The 17,066-nt window shown below is 41.1% G+C and overlaps 1 protein-coding gene across 3 annotated transcripts; it reads left to right on the top strand.

Moving 5' to 3' along the window:
* Positions 1-264: 264 nt before the first annotated feature.
* Positions 265-16,791, top strand: CLBA1 (clathrin binding box of aftiphilin containing 1). 3 transcript variants are annotated; one of them, XM_069103840.1, is made up of 6 exons: positions 266-1,606; positions 2,527-2,675; positions 4,487-4,616; positions 8,235-8,351; positions 11,819-11,853; positions 15,494-15,632. In XM_069103840.1, exons 1-5 carry the CDS (start codon positions 1,124-1,126, stop codon positions 11,828-11,830), a joined length of 891 nt encoding a protein of 296 aa, XP_068959941.1. In that variant the 5' UTR covers positions 266-1,123; the 3' UTR covers positions 11,831-11,853; positions 15,494-15,632. The 3 variants fall into 3 exon arrangements, with proteins under 3 accessions (XP_068959940.1, XP_068959941.1, XP_068959939.1); XM_069103838.1 differs by lacking the exon at positions 11,819-11,853 and having other exon boundaries at positions 270-460; positions 902-1,606; positions 15,494-16,791; XM_069103839.1 differs by lacking the exons at positions 11,819-11,853; positions 15,494-15,632 and adding an exon at positions 14,097-15,484 and having other exon boundaries at positions 265-1,606.
* The last annotated feature ends 275 nt before the right edge of the window (positions 16,792-17,066 follow it).

The following is a 17,066-nucleotide window of genomic DNA, read 5'->3' on the forward strand; positions in this document are numbered from 1 at the left end:
TGTGATGATTAAATGAGTTAAATATATGTCCTTAAAGTGCTAAATTAATGCTGCTTCGCAGCTCAAAATGGGATCTCCCCAGAGACTATAACATGAGAAAAGGAAGAGAGGCTGCACCAAGAAGACGTAACCTGCCCGCATGCGCAGTCTCCTTCCCCCACCTCCCTCCGGATCCCCCCACCTCGCCCTCCGATAGACTTGCTGACGTCAGTCACTCTGACGGTAGGGGCGGGGTGACGGCGTGACGTCACCCGGAGCCTGGACAGCGCCTGTCACAGCCAGCGGGCCGGGCCGGGGAGTCCGCGGGGCGGCCGCGCTCCATCTCTGGGGCAGCGGGCGCGGGGCCGGCCCACTAAGTATCCATTCCAGCCCGCCCCGGCCCGGCCCGGCCCTCCCCGGCCCGGCTCTCCCCGTGGCCAGGTTTGCTGGTGGACCCGGAGCGACGGCGCAGCCGGCGACGGTTAGTGACGGCCGTTGGGGACCGTTGACGCGGGGGCGCGGGACCCAGGAGCCTCAGCGCCACGGGGTCTTGGGGATCCCCTTCTCCTCCTCCTTCCCAGCGTTTCCCCGCCGGCAGCCGGGGTCAGCAGATCCCAGGAAACCCAACTCCCTCATAGACAGAACCACGGAACGTCAGCCGCTTCGTTTTACCGTTGGGGAAACTGAGGCCTTGAGACGAGGAAAGGACTTGCCCAAGGGCACACAGGCAATCTCCGAGACTTCGCTCTTATTCTAGGCTCTGAAGTGGCTAAGATTTAAGTTGGAAAGAAAGGGCTCCCTTGTCCCGGCCCCCTCCTCCTCCCCTTGGTCCCCTCCCCCACCCCAGGGCTCCCTCCCTCCCTCCCCGCCCCCACCGTCGCCGTGCCCGCGCGCTCTAACTCCGCTGTGTGTCCTTTGCCAGCTTTGTGCCCAGCCTGGAAGCGTGCCCCCGGGCAGGTCCCTGAATGGAAAGGCCGAGCCCCCCAAGCGGGCTAGCGACCGAGCCGCGACCGCGGCGGCTCCTTCCTTCGAGGCACAGGAAGAAGTGAATGGCCCGGGCGGGCGCCGCTCCAAGTCTTCGGCCCGAGTTGGGGTTTGGGGGTTTTGTTGCTTTAATTTCCCCTGAAGAATTTTCTCGCTGAAAATGCAGGACCTGCGCCCCGAGACAGGAGATCCCCGAGGTCGGGAGCTGGCCAGGGGCGCCTCCCTCGCGGACCTGGTGGAGGCGGTGGGGAGGGCTGCGCTCAGCGAGCCCCCCGAAGGGAAGGGGGCAGCCTGGGGGCCCGGGGGTGGGGGCCGTGAGCAGGGGGCGGCCCTACCGCGCGCGGAGGGTAAGGCTCAAGGGGCCGCGGGCTCGGCCGCCGCCGGGGAGCCCGGCCCCTCGGACGGCGGCAGCGGGGCGGCCCTGGAGCACAACAACTCCTGGGGGGACTTCGAGGGCTTCAGCGAGGCTTCGGACACGTCCGACACTTTCAGCAGCCTGGACAATGTGGAGCGCTGGGCAGCCCCTGGGGCGCGGGAAAAAGCCCTGGACTTACGTGCACTGAGTGTCCCCGCGTCTGGGGACTGCCCGCGGCCCGACGGCTTGCCCAGTGTGAGGGACACTGCCGCCGCTTCACTCATCCAGGTACTGGCTTCGGACTTTGGTGCGTTAGGAATGGCTGGGTGTCGCTAATTGCCTTGCAAGTGACAATCGGAGGTATTCCGGCCGAGGTGGGATGCGGCGGAAGAGCTTGCGGTTAAAATCTCTTTCCTACCCTGAGCTTTTGTGTAGCATCCTTAATCTACCAGCTTCGGCCTGCTAGTTGGTTTTGGAACTTCCACAATTCACCCTTTTCTTTAACAACAACTTTGAAAATCTCTGTAGGAAAAAAAAGGCATTGAGACGAGGAATTTTCAATATTCCTCTTGATGGCCAAAGTGTTTTAGTGGTGGAGATAACAATGACGAATTATTTTTTTTTTAAATCAAAATATGTTCACACATAATTGCCCAACTTTCTAATGGCCAGTTTAACTGGTATTTCTTTTACTTTGCCCTGTGGAGTCTTTTTTTCCTCTTAGACATCGAAGATAATCTCTTACCTATTTTGTTCCGAAGTTAAATCTGCCCCTTCTGCCCCTTAATCCTTCTTTTTTTCCCATACTCTTCATCTTCATTGCTTTCTCTACTCTATCCATTGACTTTAATCTCTCTTTTCTTCTCTTTCTCCTCTCTTCCAATCATCCCTTCACTTTCTAATGAAAGAAAGGGGGAAAGTGTAAGATATAATACTTTTAAGTGAGAAAGGAAACTTATTCTGTTCTCTCCACCATGTAAATTGGAGAGTTCCCTGGGGGTAAACTGGGTTCTCTGGAGCTTTTTGATAAAGTGCTTACTAATAACTTGGTTTTTGATACTTAAACTGCTTAATAGTAATTTTGTGTCTGCAAAACCAAGATTATTCAATTTAGAAGAATACATGGTAGCAGGAAAAATGTGTATATATATCGTTGGTATAGTTTTTCCTAAAAAGAATGTGGTTTGACTTCTGATTTTATTTTTCAGGCCAATCTCAGCTATGAGAATATTTTTAAGCTTGTCTTTCAAGAAGTACCAGTACAAGAAATGACTGAGGATATTTGCACCTTACACCATTTTTTAGAAAAACATAATGAAGAAAATACTAACTGCAAACCTGTAAAGAAGCAATTTTGGTAACTAATTTAAATTAAAATTAGACATCTGGTTAACTTATTCAATGTATTTTTGGAAAGAAAAGTAGAAAAATTTCTTAAAAAGACTGAAACTTACTTTGGAGCTTTCTCTATTCCTTATCCAGTTCAGAGAAGTAGATGATTATTTCCTTCCATTTAAGAAGTACAGTTGGTGCCAGGGATAGAGGAGAATGTTTAAATCTATTTAAGTCATTTCAGTTCTAAGAAATTTATTAAGTAAGGATTACCTGTATAATCCCCACAACTCCTTCTGTTCAGTAGTCTCCAACATACAGCCCTGTTATTCATTGGATTAATAGGGAACAAAAATTAACCTGCCTTTTATTTCTTCTTTTATTTTCTACTGTTTGCTCATATATGAAGTTCTGGGAAACAATGCAATGGCCAAAAGATTCACAGCAATAGGGAAAAGGAGGCCCCAAAGTCTTAAACCACAAGTTGTCTAGTTACAAGACTTATAGGCATTTGATAAATATTTGTTGTTGGCTTTATTTTTATTGGCACCTAAATAATAAGGTACTGACTATTTAGTGTATGGCATAAAATAGAGCCACCTTTTCTGTAGGCAGAACTAGAAGAGAGCTAAAAATGCTTATTAGCTTAGCAGAATGACTTTTATCAACCTTGTTTGCCTTTGGAGTTTATTTGCATCTAAGCTCCTGGTACTGCATCTGATGCATAAAGTCCTGTTAATGCTAAGTCACGTTGGTGAACTTTCTAAGGCTGTAGCTTATTCCTATGCATGTTACCATTTGGTGAGAAGGACAAACTTTACAGATTTTACTGGGATGAATTTGATTATATAATAGCAATAAAGTTGGATCAAGTGGTCTCAGAGAAGGCAAATTCAGGTCAAATCAGGTTAATATGGCTTTTTTCCCCTTTCTTTGGACTGTTAGAACAGATTTCCCAGAAGTTTGTTGAAAAGCTAGATCAAAATCTTAAAGCTGTTTACCAAATGTCATAAGGCACTTTAAATCTGATACCATTTCAGGTCAGATCCAGTCCTGACCAGAGTAATAGCAACTCCTGGGTAAACAGGATAAACAGGCCCAGAGTGTGTCCTCAGCAGGGGGTGGGTGAATATAAATAGGAGGAGAGACTTTGAAGTACCTTGGTAGTGGCATCATCAAGTATTCTATCACCTTCACTTTATTCTTTTTGTACAGATAGGCAGAACTCAAATGGGCATTTGTAACTAAATCCTGGGTTGTTTCTGAAAGGGCAGCTCCAACAAGTAGTAGATGCTTTGTGGGGATAATGGGGAAGGGATTTTCAAGAACAACATCATGGGGAAACTATAGGCTGACACTTTGGTCAATTAGTGATCAAGTGGAACAATGATGGAAAATTACAATACTATGAAGTATTCTGTACAGGCACAGGTGATTTCTTTTTTAAATACTAGCTGACCCCTAGATGTTTTAGCAAACCACCCAGTGGTTGAGTAGAGCACTCTTTTCTAAAAGCTATGCAAATGAGATACTTCCCTTAACCAATTTGTAACTAGCATCTTGGTATAGTGGAAAGGATGCTGAATTTGGAGTCATAAGATGAATTCATATCCTGGCCCTGCTACTGCTTCTTACAATCTGTGATCCCTTGAACAAGACACTGACCCTCAGTTATGCCATTTGTAAAATGAAGGGTTTGGACTTTATATTATTTCAAGGGTCTTTTCTAACAAAAAAAATCCTGTGATGCTATAATTTCTTTGTTAGGGTATTGCTTCAGGGATTTGGTCTGAAAGCTTTCTGGATAATATTTAAGTCCTTGCATTTGTTTTTCAGTTCTGAATCCCAAAAACTCTGGAGGATTCTGCAAGATGAAGATGGCACATCAACTTCAAAATGCCTCTGGAGTAAATCTCATTGCCAAGACAATTTCTTACTTGTTCTTGGAATAGATGCTGCTCAAAAAGTAAAGTATTTAATACACTTTTAACTACATAATGTCACCAGCCCATCATCAGAGCTTTGCATAGCTTCTCTGAGTGGGAGGGCAGGGTTATACTCAAACATTTACAATCTACTTTGCTCTAGTTATCATTGCCACTTGTGGGGCACATTTGTCAAACTTCTGGTGAGGGACTAGGGGTGCAACCTGTGGCCATGGAGCAGAGTTTCTTTCTCTATGCAAAGCTAATTGGTCTATAAGGAATTAGAGCTGCCATTTTAACCTCATTACTACCCATTAGCCACCTGCTGTCCTGTTTAAACATACTTGGAGATTTTATGTACAAGCATTGAATTAGGAAGAAACAAACTATTTCTCAAACAATTTATTTTTACAAACCTGCCTTGCTATTTATAGTATTCTCAGTATTCCTGAGAAATTGTCTGTTCAACTCAGCAAACATTTTACTAAGCACCTACTATGTACTAAGTACTGGAGATTTGTATTCCGTCAAGTCCAACTCTATATGACCCCATGGACTTTGTCCATTGGCTTTTCTTGGCAAAGATTTCTGGAGTGGTTTGCCATTTCCTTCTCTGGTGTGTTCCCATTTTACAGATGAGGAACTGAGGCCAATAGGGGTTAAGTGATTTACCCAGGGTGATCCAACTAGTATGTGAATGAGATGATATTTGAACTTGGTTCATGCTGATATCAAGCCCAGTACATATCCACTGTGCCATCTAGCTGCCTCCAGGTGCTGAGGATACAAATAAGAAAAAGATAGTCCCTGCTCAAAAGGAACTTATGGAGAAGACACAAAAGGAAGGAATTGGGTAGTGGAAACACGAAGGAGTAGTTGAAACTAAGCAGAGCTGTAGATGGAGAATAGAGTGAACCAGAAATCCAATTTCTTCCCTCTTTAAAGGAAGACTTTAGGAGAAGTTTAATACTCCATCTTTGTCCTCTGAAAAGAGGTGAGAGGATGCCTGAGGGAGGTGGGCAGGTGCTGAGTATTCAAGGCTGAGTTAACAGCTTAATGATGAGATTAGAAGTGATAAGTTTACCCTGGAAGGGGTATCCTGTCTATATAGAATCTATCAGACATTACTTTTCACATTCTAGGGACCTCATTAATTAAGCCTTATGGTAGACAGTTTTACAAAATGCAGTCTCTTAGAGTGCAGATAACAACCTAGCCCCTTGTCCACCCTCTGCCAGGTTTAATATATCTTGTCTAATGGAAAGAGCCATGACCAGGGAGTCAGGAGACTCAGTTCCTAGTTGAGGTTCTAACATTCTCCTTTTGACCATGTCCAAATCATTGAATTTGTACCTTAGTTTTTTCATTTGTCACATAGGATAACACCACCCACCCTACCTACAACAGTCATTGCTACCAAAATGAAATAATAGATTTGAAAAAATTTTTGAAAAGTTAAAAGGTCCATAGAAGTGAAAGGTATTATCAGTCTAGCAAGTATAGATTTTCATGTTTTCTTATAGAGTTTGTACATTTATGATTTCTCTGGTATTATCTGTAAATTACCTGCTTAAAAAGAGAATGTAAGAATTTTTAATTGAGGGGCAGCTAGGTGGCGAAGTGAATAGAGCACCAGCCCTGGAATCAGGAGGACCTGAGTTCAAATTTGGCCTCAGACACTTGACACTTACTAGCTGTGTGACCTTGGAAAAGTCAACCACAATTGCCCTGCCTTCCCCCCTCTAAAAAGACACACACACACACACACACACACACATACACACACACACACACACACATACACATACACAAAAGAAGAATTTCTAATTGATAACAAATGTATTATGTTTTATTGACTAAGCTAGAAAACACCAGTGTAGAGAAGATTCTATCCTTTTTAACTATGCTGTACAACCCTGGTCAAGTTACAGTCTCTTTAAGCCTCAGTTTCTTCATCTATAAAATGAAGTCATAGAAGCAGTTGCTTCACAGGGTTGTTATAAGGATCAAAGTACACTCAGTTCTGCTATAATAAGACATATGAGTTCCCAACCCAAAAAGCACTGCACTATGCAAATAGCTCAAAATATGCAAAGAATATATATATATATATATACATATACGCAAAAATGCACAATAAAAAACAACTTATGGGGAAAGTGGAATTAGGGGCACAATTCTCAGAAATTTTGTCAGTGATACTTTAAAAAAAGGTAAGAACCAAATTTTAAAATGGTAGCCCAGTTGTATACATGTTAAATGGTTAAGAAATATACAAATACTACAATAAATGGTGGCCACAAATGCAGCCCCAAGCTGCTGCCTGGCATACATTGGGCAGGCTGAAACTCCAGGGCTAGAGAGAGTGGGGAATGAGAACCAGCCCTCCTCTTCCCACAGCTCCCTCTGCACCAGAAGATACAAAATAAAGATGGCATTTTACTTTGACAAAGATCTAAAGTTTGCTTCTGGAATTGGCATTAGAAGGGTTGCTGCTTGTCAGTTGTAAAGTGGTGAAGTTTTCTACATTCTCACTTTCTTGAGGAAGAAATTGAGAAGCAAGATCCAAAATCTTACTTATGCTAAAAATGTTCCCTAATGTATCAGTTGAGTCGGAACAAATTTAAGGTTTTAAGATATACACTACAACAGAACTGAGTATAATGTATGCTTTTTCCAATATTTTAAAGCTTTTTGTAAATGTAAGCTATTATAATTTATTACAGAATAAAATGGAGTAAACCAAGGAAAGTTAATCTATTCCAAAGCCCACTTTTAAAATCCCACCATCCTTTTCAACCTTCTTTTTTTTGTTCTTTGGAGGGGGGAAAGCAGGGCAACTGGGGTTAAGTGACTTGCACAAAGTCACACAGATAAGAAGTTTTAAAGTGTCTGAGGCCAGATTTGAACTCAGGTCCTCTTGCCTCCAGGGCTGGTGCTCTATTCACTGTGTCACCTAGCTGCCCCCTTTTCAACCTTCTTAAAGTACAATTTTGGGTTCTCAGGCACATTTTGTACTTAATAGTAGAAGTTCTCAGAATGTCCTAAAATGTGCAGATTTTCACAAACAGAATTGTTATTTATCACCTCTAGTTTATTTTTACCTTAATATCTTATCCATGGGGTCTTCTTCTCTATAAAGAAGGCATAGCACATAGTAGGCACATAGTAAATGTGCATTAAGTGATTGACTGAATATTTATAATCATTGACAAGATTAACCTTTTATTAGAAAACTCAAGAGGTGCTTCTAAAGAATGGAAAGGAAACTGATTCATTTCTCAGTGCCCCAGGACTTAGCCCAGTGCCTGGTACATAGTACTTACTTAATAAATGTTTGCTGATTGCTGATGAGAGGCATGGAATCATGGATAGAGTAATCAACTTGGAATCAGTAAAGACCTGGTTTAGATCTCACCTTGAATACTTACTGTGTGACCCTGTCCAAGTCACTTAATTTTTCTGAACCTCAGTTTCCTTTTCTCTAAAATGGGATTGTTAATAATAACACCTCAGAGAGTTGAAGTTCAAATGAGATAATGACTATAAAGCACTTTGCGAACCTTAAAGTGTTATATAAATGTCCACTATATTATTCATAAAGCAGACATACAATTCAAGTTATTGCTTAGCTGTTTGATGACTTTTTGTTTTCTTAGGATCTTTCAGGAGGTAAGAATCACATTCTGGGAGATTCTAACCTGAAAGAGACTGAAGAGTTAACAGAAGTAAATGGCTTTAATCTTAATAATTGCAAGGCACTAATTCAAACGAAGGTAAGCCATAGAATTATTAAACTTCAGAGTTTAAAGGGACTTTAATGGTCATCTATTCCAACTTGAAGTGAGAATTCCTGCTACAATATCTTCAACTAGCAGTCATCCAGCCTCTGTGTAAATTTTCGGTACCTCAAAATTCATCATTTGACAAACCGTTCCATTGTGGGCAATTCTGATTTTTAGGACGGTCTTTCTTGGAGCTGTAATTTCCTCATTGTCTTTCCACGTGCTTTCATCCTGTGCAATTCTTTTCCATGTTATCTCATGTCCTTCATAAAGCCTTTTTCATGTGGCACGCTATCCTTTTGTTATTTTTAGATTTTCAAGGGCAAGATCCATAACTAGAATAGGATAATCAAGACTTTTGACCCAGGTCCTCAAAATGAGTTAGAGGTTCTTTCCCACTTACTGTTCCCAGTGCCTTGACATTTACTATAGACTGTGCAGTGCCATTAAGGTCCCATCTTTTTCCTGGAGCCTAGGAATTTCTCTTACTGCCATGTCCCCAGACTACTACCTTTTAACACGCCACCACTTCCTCCCTAGGGGTGCCTGTTGCAAACACAGCATAAAGGTACCAGAACCCCCTGAACCAGAATTCACACCCAAAAAGAATCTCACTTTTCCTATTGATCCCTGGATTCATCCTCCCCCAAGGAATTGCCCAGCAGCACTATATCCAGCTAGGATGTACTGTTTTCTGTACATCCTCTGCCACCACTAAGGCAATTGCCTCTTCCTCCTTTCCAGGAAGAATATTACCATGAGGTTCCACCCCTCTCCTTGGACTCATCTGTACCTCCCCCCCCTCCCCGCATGCTTTCTTCCTGCTTTCTCTCTCTGCCTCTTCCCAAGAACTGACCGTTATGACTGTAGGACTTCACCAAGGGCTTCTCATCCCCTTCTACCTCACTTCAGTGCACCCAGCCAGGGCAGTCTGTCCACTGCACCTTTTCCGTCACCCCTAATCCACACTGAATTTACTCCTCAACACTAATTCCTAGTTATGATTCTGCTCTGGGGATGTCAGTATGCCACTTGAGCTGCCCATCTATTGTCCATCAATCCTACCATGTGATCCACCACCTTTTCTAGTCATAGGTATCCTCAGTAGTGTCTTTTACACAATTATCTCACAAAGAAGCTATTCTGGGAATTCATCGTCTCTGTAGTCAGTTCATCGACTGGTTAGAAAATGGCCAAAGGGAAAAACCAAATTTGAAGAAAGGATTAATGTGAGAAGACATTGTGTAATTAGTAATTCTATTTATGATTAGCAGTTCTAACTCAGTCTGTTTAAATAAGCCATTGACTTGGTAAATGGACAAAATTAAAATTTTGTCATTGCTTCTCAGGAAAGTTTAACCAATGCAAAACAATCTCCACAGTAAGGAGGCAAAAAGAACCCCACACTACCTTTGGCAACAAATAGTTAATCCTCTTGCCAAGCAGAAACACATGGTGTCCAAGGGCAATAATACCAGTTTCTTCCTTGAGTTGATATGTCTTCTGGTAACTTCTTCCCCATTAGTCCTGGAAGAGCAAATTTAATCTCCCTCCCCCATAATAACATGTGACAAGTATAAGGGATCTAACCCTCGATTTTAAGCCTTATTGATCCTCAATTAGTTTCCTAGGGTAGTAGCTCCTCTTGGAACTAATATAGGGGACTTTGCCTTGACTCTCAAGGCTTTCACCACTCACTATTTACTAAACCTTCACTGAATATTGAACTCCAACCTGAGGCATCAAGCCTTTGACATTCCTGAGAAACCAAGAATTCTCTGAAAGTCTTTGGTTTCATAAATCTGTCACCCCTAAATCAGTTACTGGATCCCCCCAGCTTCACCCAGCTGCCCTCCCACCAATAGCACTGTGTTCAGGTAGTTTTTCCTGGCACTCAACTTTTCTCTTTGCCTTTCATCCTGTATTTATACTAGACTGTTAACAGTGCTTTTTTAAGGAGAAAGATAATATAAATATTCAAATAATACATCAGAATAAATATTCAAATAACAAATAAACATTTATTCAGTGATAAAATGGATGACCATTTGTGAGAATCTTGCATTGGGCAGGAGATCTAGCTACCTCCCTACCTCACCCACCACCACAAAATACATGATGTAACCTCTTTTATATAGAAATATATTTAAGGTAATTTATTTATTTTCTCAAATCAGAATACCTTTGTAGAATTATAGAACTAGAAAGAAATGAAGTTATCTGGTCTAGAACCTTGCATTTAGGCAAATGAATATCCAAACTATCCAAGACAGATTGTTTTCCTACTTAAAGGCATATAGGCATAGGAAATGCACTGTTCTGTTATCCAATCAACTGAATATTAAAGATTCTTCTATACAATTAAAAAAGAATATATCTAATCTCAGATTGAATGACAAACAATTTTTCTGAATTAACCTTTAATTAGAGTTCCAAAGGCTTATTATGGTGTTGCATGCCATAAGGTCTACTACCCCAACAAAAATAAATTTGCATCCTATACCCTCTGGATAGAGCTTGTTGGTCCTAATTTCTGAACTTCTGGTCTCAGTTTTACTCTAAGACAATCAAAGAAGCTTCTTGAAGCAAGGGTGGAGGGACTTATATCAATATAATTGCCTTAAACTACATAAACTAAAATACTTAAACTTAAATAACTTCCACTTCTCCACTCCTCCCCCAACCCCAGGAAAAAACAAATTTTTTTTTTAAGTACAGCGTTCTCATCTCCTAGGAAAGATCAAAATCTTTCAGCCTGACTCAGTCATCCCTAGAATCAAAGATTCCTCAGGGAAATGTATATAATTTATTCCACATTTATATAATACCTGTTTAGTGTTTGGGTACTTTACAATATTTTTCTTTGAATCATTGTGAAGCTCTGGGAAATAGTACATTTTAGCCTTAAAGCTAAAGAAAATATAAAACAGACCCTTGGCAGAACTTGGGCAAATTCTTATGAGTTTATAATTATCATGTCAAGGTTTCATTACACATCCCCTTCCATAAAACCTCTTCTAATGATTTCCCTGAAGCTGGCCAGATTTGACTAGGTAACAGTAATACTAATAATAATATAACTCACACTCTAAAGTTTATAAGCACTTTCTTCAAAACAACCCTGTAAGACAGTGTTGGGAGCAGCCCCACTTTATAGATGAGGAAACAAGAGACTGAGAAACAAAGGGGCTTTGCCCAAGGTCACATGACTAGCAAATTTTGAAGCTGATATTGCAACCCATATATCCATATTCCAAGCTTCTTTCCACTATACCAAATTCCTTTGCACTCACAGGAACGCTGAGTATAGAATCAGGTGCTCTAGCTTTAAATCTCAATCTGTGACCGTGGACAAAATGAGGGTGATACATTCTCTGATGGTACTTTCCAAATCTAATTCCTGTGATACTGATGCTTTATTTGCTCCATTTTGCCCTTTTGTCTGTGTTTCATGGAAGAGTGAACCCTGAGCATTTACATCCCACTACACACCGTAAGTTTTTGCAACTCTATTCATGGTAACAGTCTGCATTGCTTGGCTTCAAAAATGTAATAAAAGGAACCTGCTTTACCTTTAGCTTTAAATTGGCTGCACCCTATAAACCATGAATGAGCCTTTACTGATTACTGATAGGTGTAGGTGGTGTTATACATTCTGTTTATGCTAGCTGGATTGCCAGTGACTACCAAAGCCCACTATGCCCTTTTCCCACTTGCTAAACTCATAACTCCAATCTTTTATACATTACTTTTTCTCTCATGGTAGCATGGCCTTGAAGTCCACCTGGATTGCCTAATTGTTGCTTCTTTATGCTCTGCCAGACTTAGTTCAAGCTCCTCCCTCATATAACTGTTACTTCTCACTAATGCCTACCCCTTCCCTAAACCCCCAGTATCAGTAACAGCCAAGACAGATTGTACTTGCTAGCATACTATAAGGGAAGCCTAAAAACCCCTTCTTTCTGGCACTGAAGGGTAGGAGTAAGAGCGGTTGAGGAGTAGGGAAGAAGGAAAGATTTTGCCTCAGTATAAAGACAAACATCCTAACAGCTGTCTGCTAGTATAAGTAGTCCTCTTGTGAAATAATGAGTTTCCTGTGATTGACAGTATTCAGGGATAAAATGGATGACCATTTGTGAGAATCTTGCAATGGGCAGGAGATCTGGCTATATGATCTGTACTGTCTCATCTCATATACTATCTGAAACAGGTACTATTCCAAACTTTCTCTTATCTCTTCAACCCCTGCACCTCCTCCCCACCTCACCCACCACCACAAATACACACTGTAACCTCTTTATCCTCTGAGAAAGAAGGTTTGAACAAAAGACTTGACCTCCTACCTGACTGAGAAGATCAAGGCAATCTTCTGTGAATGCTCTATCTTCTCTCCTCTTGTGTTTCAGTCTTTTAAGAAAGAAGTGGTCCTTCTTGCCAAAGCCAACCCCTCTGCTTATGCTCTTGATCCTATTTCTCTAGGAGTTTATACTTTTTGATCATTCCCTTTTCTCTCTCTTCCATTTTTTGGGGGGAGGGGAGAAGGCAAGGCAATTGGGGTTGTGTCTTACCCAAAGTCACACAGCTACTAACTGTGTCAAGTGTCCAAGGCCGAATTTGAACTCAGGTTCTCCTGATTTCAGGGCTGGTACTCTATTCACTGCACCAACTAGCCTTTCTTGATGTTAGGGTTTATGCCCTGCCCCTCATAAACATGTCTAGGTCTCTGTAAAACCCTTTCATTAAATCCCCTTCAAACTATTGTCCTCTATCTCTTTTCCCTTTCACAGGCAAATTTCCTTTAAAAAAAGGTTTTGGGTAACCTTCACTTGCTCACCTTCCACTCAACACATCCAGATTTCTGACCCAGTCACTTGGGTATATTTGCTCTCTCCAAGGTCATCAACAACAATCTATTAACTTTTTTTCTTTTCTTTTTTTTTTACTTTTTGAAGGGCAATTGGGATTAAGTGACTTGCCCAAAGTCACGTGGCTAGTAAGTGTGTCAAGTGTCTGAGGCTGGATTTGAACTCAGGTTCTCCTGACTTCAGGGCCAGTGCTCTATTCACTGCACTGCCTAGCTACCCCCAATCAATTAACTTTTAAAACAATGGCCTTTTCTAACTCCTTATCTTACTTGGCCTCTCTTCAGCTTTTGACACTGATATTTTTACCTTCCACTTGGATAATTTATATTCCCTTTGCTTCAGTGGCACTGCCTTCTCACCACTCCTCCTTTTCCTTTGTTGGATCATCATCTTATCTCCTAACCAGAAGTGTTCCCATGTTTATATTCTAGGTCCTTTTCTCTCTCTTTTCTTGATTTCATTTATTCCCATGGTTTCATTTGTCATCTTAATCAGATGACTTTCAAATCTAAACCCACTTTTATGTATCCTAAACTGTCAAATACATGCTGGACAATTTGTAACTGGATGTCTCATTGTCATCTCAGACTCACTGTGTCTAAACAGAACACTCACACACTTCCTGCAGGCTTCTCTGTTTCTGTTAAGGACACCCTCCTTCCAGTCATTCAGGCTCACAATTTCAATCATCCTTTTTACTCTTTCCTCTTCCCTACACTTCATATTTAATCACTTGCTTTGTTAATTCTAGCAAATCCTACATTTGTTCACAACTGTCCCTTTCTTCTCACCTACACACTCAGCACCCTAGTTTGAGTCCTTATTGCCTGGGACTATTATAGTTGCCTTCTCACTGTGTTTTCTGTTTCAGTCCCTCCCCTCTGCAATCCATCTTCCAGACAGCAGTCAAAGTAATTGCTGTAAGGCACCAGTCCGGCCAGGTTAGTCACCTGCCTATAGGATAAAGTACAAACTCCTACCAGGCATTTAAAGTGTTCCAAAATCTTAGCTCTGGCCTTATCTCACATCTCTCCTTGTCACATGTCCTGTTCCAGCCAAACTATCCTATGAACTGTTACCTAAATTCAGCATTCTCTCACCTGTATCTCAGCCTGGAGACAAATTGTTGCCCATGCCTGAAATGCATGCCATCTGATTCAGAAGCAGATAAGTTACTTGGTATGGCAGAATAATGAATACCCAGTCACAGGCTTCATACAGGTCACTGTGTCCTGTTTTCTGCACTTTCAAGAATTAATATTCTCAGTCCTTTGGCTTTCTAGCTGGCAGATTTTATTACAGCTACCTGTGGAGGTCTTCCTCCAGAGTTGTTAACTCTCCTCTCCTTAACATCTTGACTGGCCCACCCACCTTTTTCTTCAGCTCACTCACTTCCCTTTCCATCTCCTCTCTTTCTTCTCCTCGAGGCTTTGCCTTGCCCTTCTTTCCCTATTGCTCAAGGCCTTCTCCTGTTTGTCATTCTCTTTTTCCTTCTTATTCAGCTAGTGTCCTTCAATTCAGATTATTCTTATTCTTCTCCATTCCTCTCAAATTTCAGTTTCTGGAATTCTTCATAATTCCTTCTCTTCTTCAGCTGCAGTCTTCCTCTTTTCCTTCACTTAACCCCTAAGCTAAATGAAGTTTAATGAGGAATAAAAAGTGAATTAAATGACTTTAAAAGACAAGATTGGCAGTATTAAGTGATGAGTGAATTTCCTCAGGTGGCAGAGAGTGGCTCACCTTGAAAAACCCCAGAAGAAAGTAAAGCCTTAGAACAGTTCTTTCCTGCTCAAATAATAGACTGGTAAAATATATCAATTTTCCACTGTTTGCCTTCCATAGCCACAGCCTAGCAGTGAGTACTCCCTTCAAGGCCTGGAGTCCAGGTGGGAAGAGTAGGACATAGGGGAAAAGATTCAATCCTTTCATCTGTAGGTTTTTAAGAAAATAAATACTTTTGGTTAATTATGTTGGCCACTGATTATAAAATACTGCCTCAAAAAAGGTCATCCAATCCAACCTCTTCCTATTCTTCCCTCTTACCCTGCACTCCCCCCACCAGTTTTCAAGAGGAAATCTGTCTCCAAGGGAGAATAGGAGTCTAGCACTATCAGGAAAAAAAAAAAAAACTGACTCAGGCCTCAGTAGACATGCCCTGCATGATGTTAACTTGACAGATGTTGATCAGCACTGTAATTTTGAATCCTTGTGTCTAACTTCCTTTATTTTGCTCTGAAGCTCACTATCCTTCCTTCCCTCCATTTTTAGCTCTCTGGATCCTCAGCTCCCCGACACAGCAGCCTGTTTATGTACAACTTGTTTTTGAAGAAGACTCCTTCCAGTGGAAATATGCAATACATAACAATTCCAAGAAAGAAAAAACTTTTTACTGCCCGGAATCTAAAAATGAAATTTTTTAATAGTGATGTTTGCTAAAGAAAAATACTTTTTATCTTTGAGGAAAATCTTACATTTTGCTACTGATTTGGTACTGGAAACTGGAAATCATAGACATCTTTGAGGTGATAAACTAGAAATTCTCAGCTGTATTTTCCTATGGCTATCAGTTTGCAAATGAGTCATGGGTAAAAATCAAGACTTTTCTTTGATGAGCTTGCTCTCCATTTTTAAATGTACTATTTTCTGTCTACCCCTAATTTGCCACTAGCAAATGAAGGCTTCTTCTACAAACTTTGCTTTAGTTTTCTAGTCAACAAATAAATACCCAGGCAAAGCCTTGAAAAGGAATGCACTGCCAATTTAAAGTTTAGGGATGCCATATATTTCTTTAACAAAGTTGCCGGACCCCTGCTCTCAGGTAGCTATTGGAGATGCAGACTTTGGTAGCCTGCTTCTGGGGCTCATTCTGTGGTAGCAGCATGACATTAAAGATCACAGATGGCTGAGGGAAAAACCAGCTCTTCTTCTGATGGCTCCCCAATGCCTTGACTCATTTGTTGATGACTAGTAGAACTGAACATTTTTAGGAAAGATTCCAGCTGTGACTAGATGTCCCAAAATGTGAATATTTTCAGTGTCAGCCTGTTCTGCATAGTTATTTTCTTTATTTTCAGGTGACATACTGTGGCTAAGCCAGGACAATGTCCCTGTGGAGATGTCTGCTTAAATGCTATGATGCTTGTTTGGAATATGTTAAAATATTGTACATAGTAGGTTTAAAATATGTTCTAACTAAAAGATGAGGGAAAACCTAAAGGTATCTCCCCAACATATCTTAATCATAACTTAAGCTGTTTTTCCCTAAAATATTTGTTTTTAAGGATCTTTCTCTGGAGACACCTTGATCTTCTGACATCGAACTCAGTGCTGCGTGTTGTGCACTAAACCTGGGATAACTTGACATTTTCCTATGTAACTGCTGACCTTGACAAAGCAGCACTCACAGGCAACAGTTTTATTCCATTTTACCCTTTGCTGTATGGAACATCCAAATGAAAACTTTCTCCACGTCTCCACTGAAAAATCACGCCTGTTAAAAATGGCAAGAGCCAACAAATTCACACTGACTTTTGTAACATTTTATCAAATAAAGTTCCCTGAGTAAACTTTGACTGTCCTTTTTTTACTCTTCCGTTAAATGAGTTGAAGTGTACAATAAGGAAAAAAAAAAAACCTTTATTCTATTTAAATTCTGTTTTTAAGGCAACTGGGTCACACTTGGGGGTGAGGGCATATTAAGATTTGAAAGAATTGATTTGGGAAATATTTCAACTGACTTGAAGTCAGAAAACATTCCATATCCCCTACTATTAGAGTTACACTTTAAAAATTAAAAGGAGACCATAAGAGATCATATTTAGTCCATTAGCTGACATTTGGA

Source organism: Petaurus breviceps, unplaced genomic scaffold (assembly GCF_028583685.1).
Source record: "Petaurus breviceps papuanus isolate PSGF00001 unplaced genomic scaffold, PetGlider_PUasm1.0 64, whole genome shotgun sequence".
NCBI lineage: Eukaryota > Metazoa > Chordata > Mammalia > Diprotodontia > Petauridae > Petaurus > Petaurus breviceps.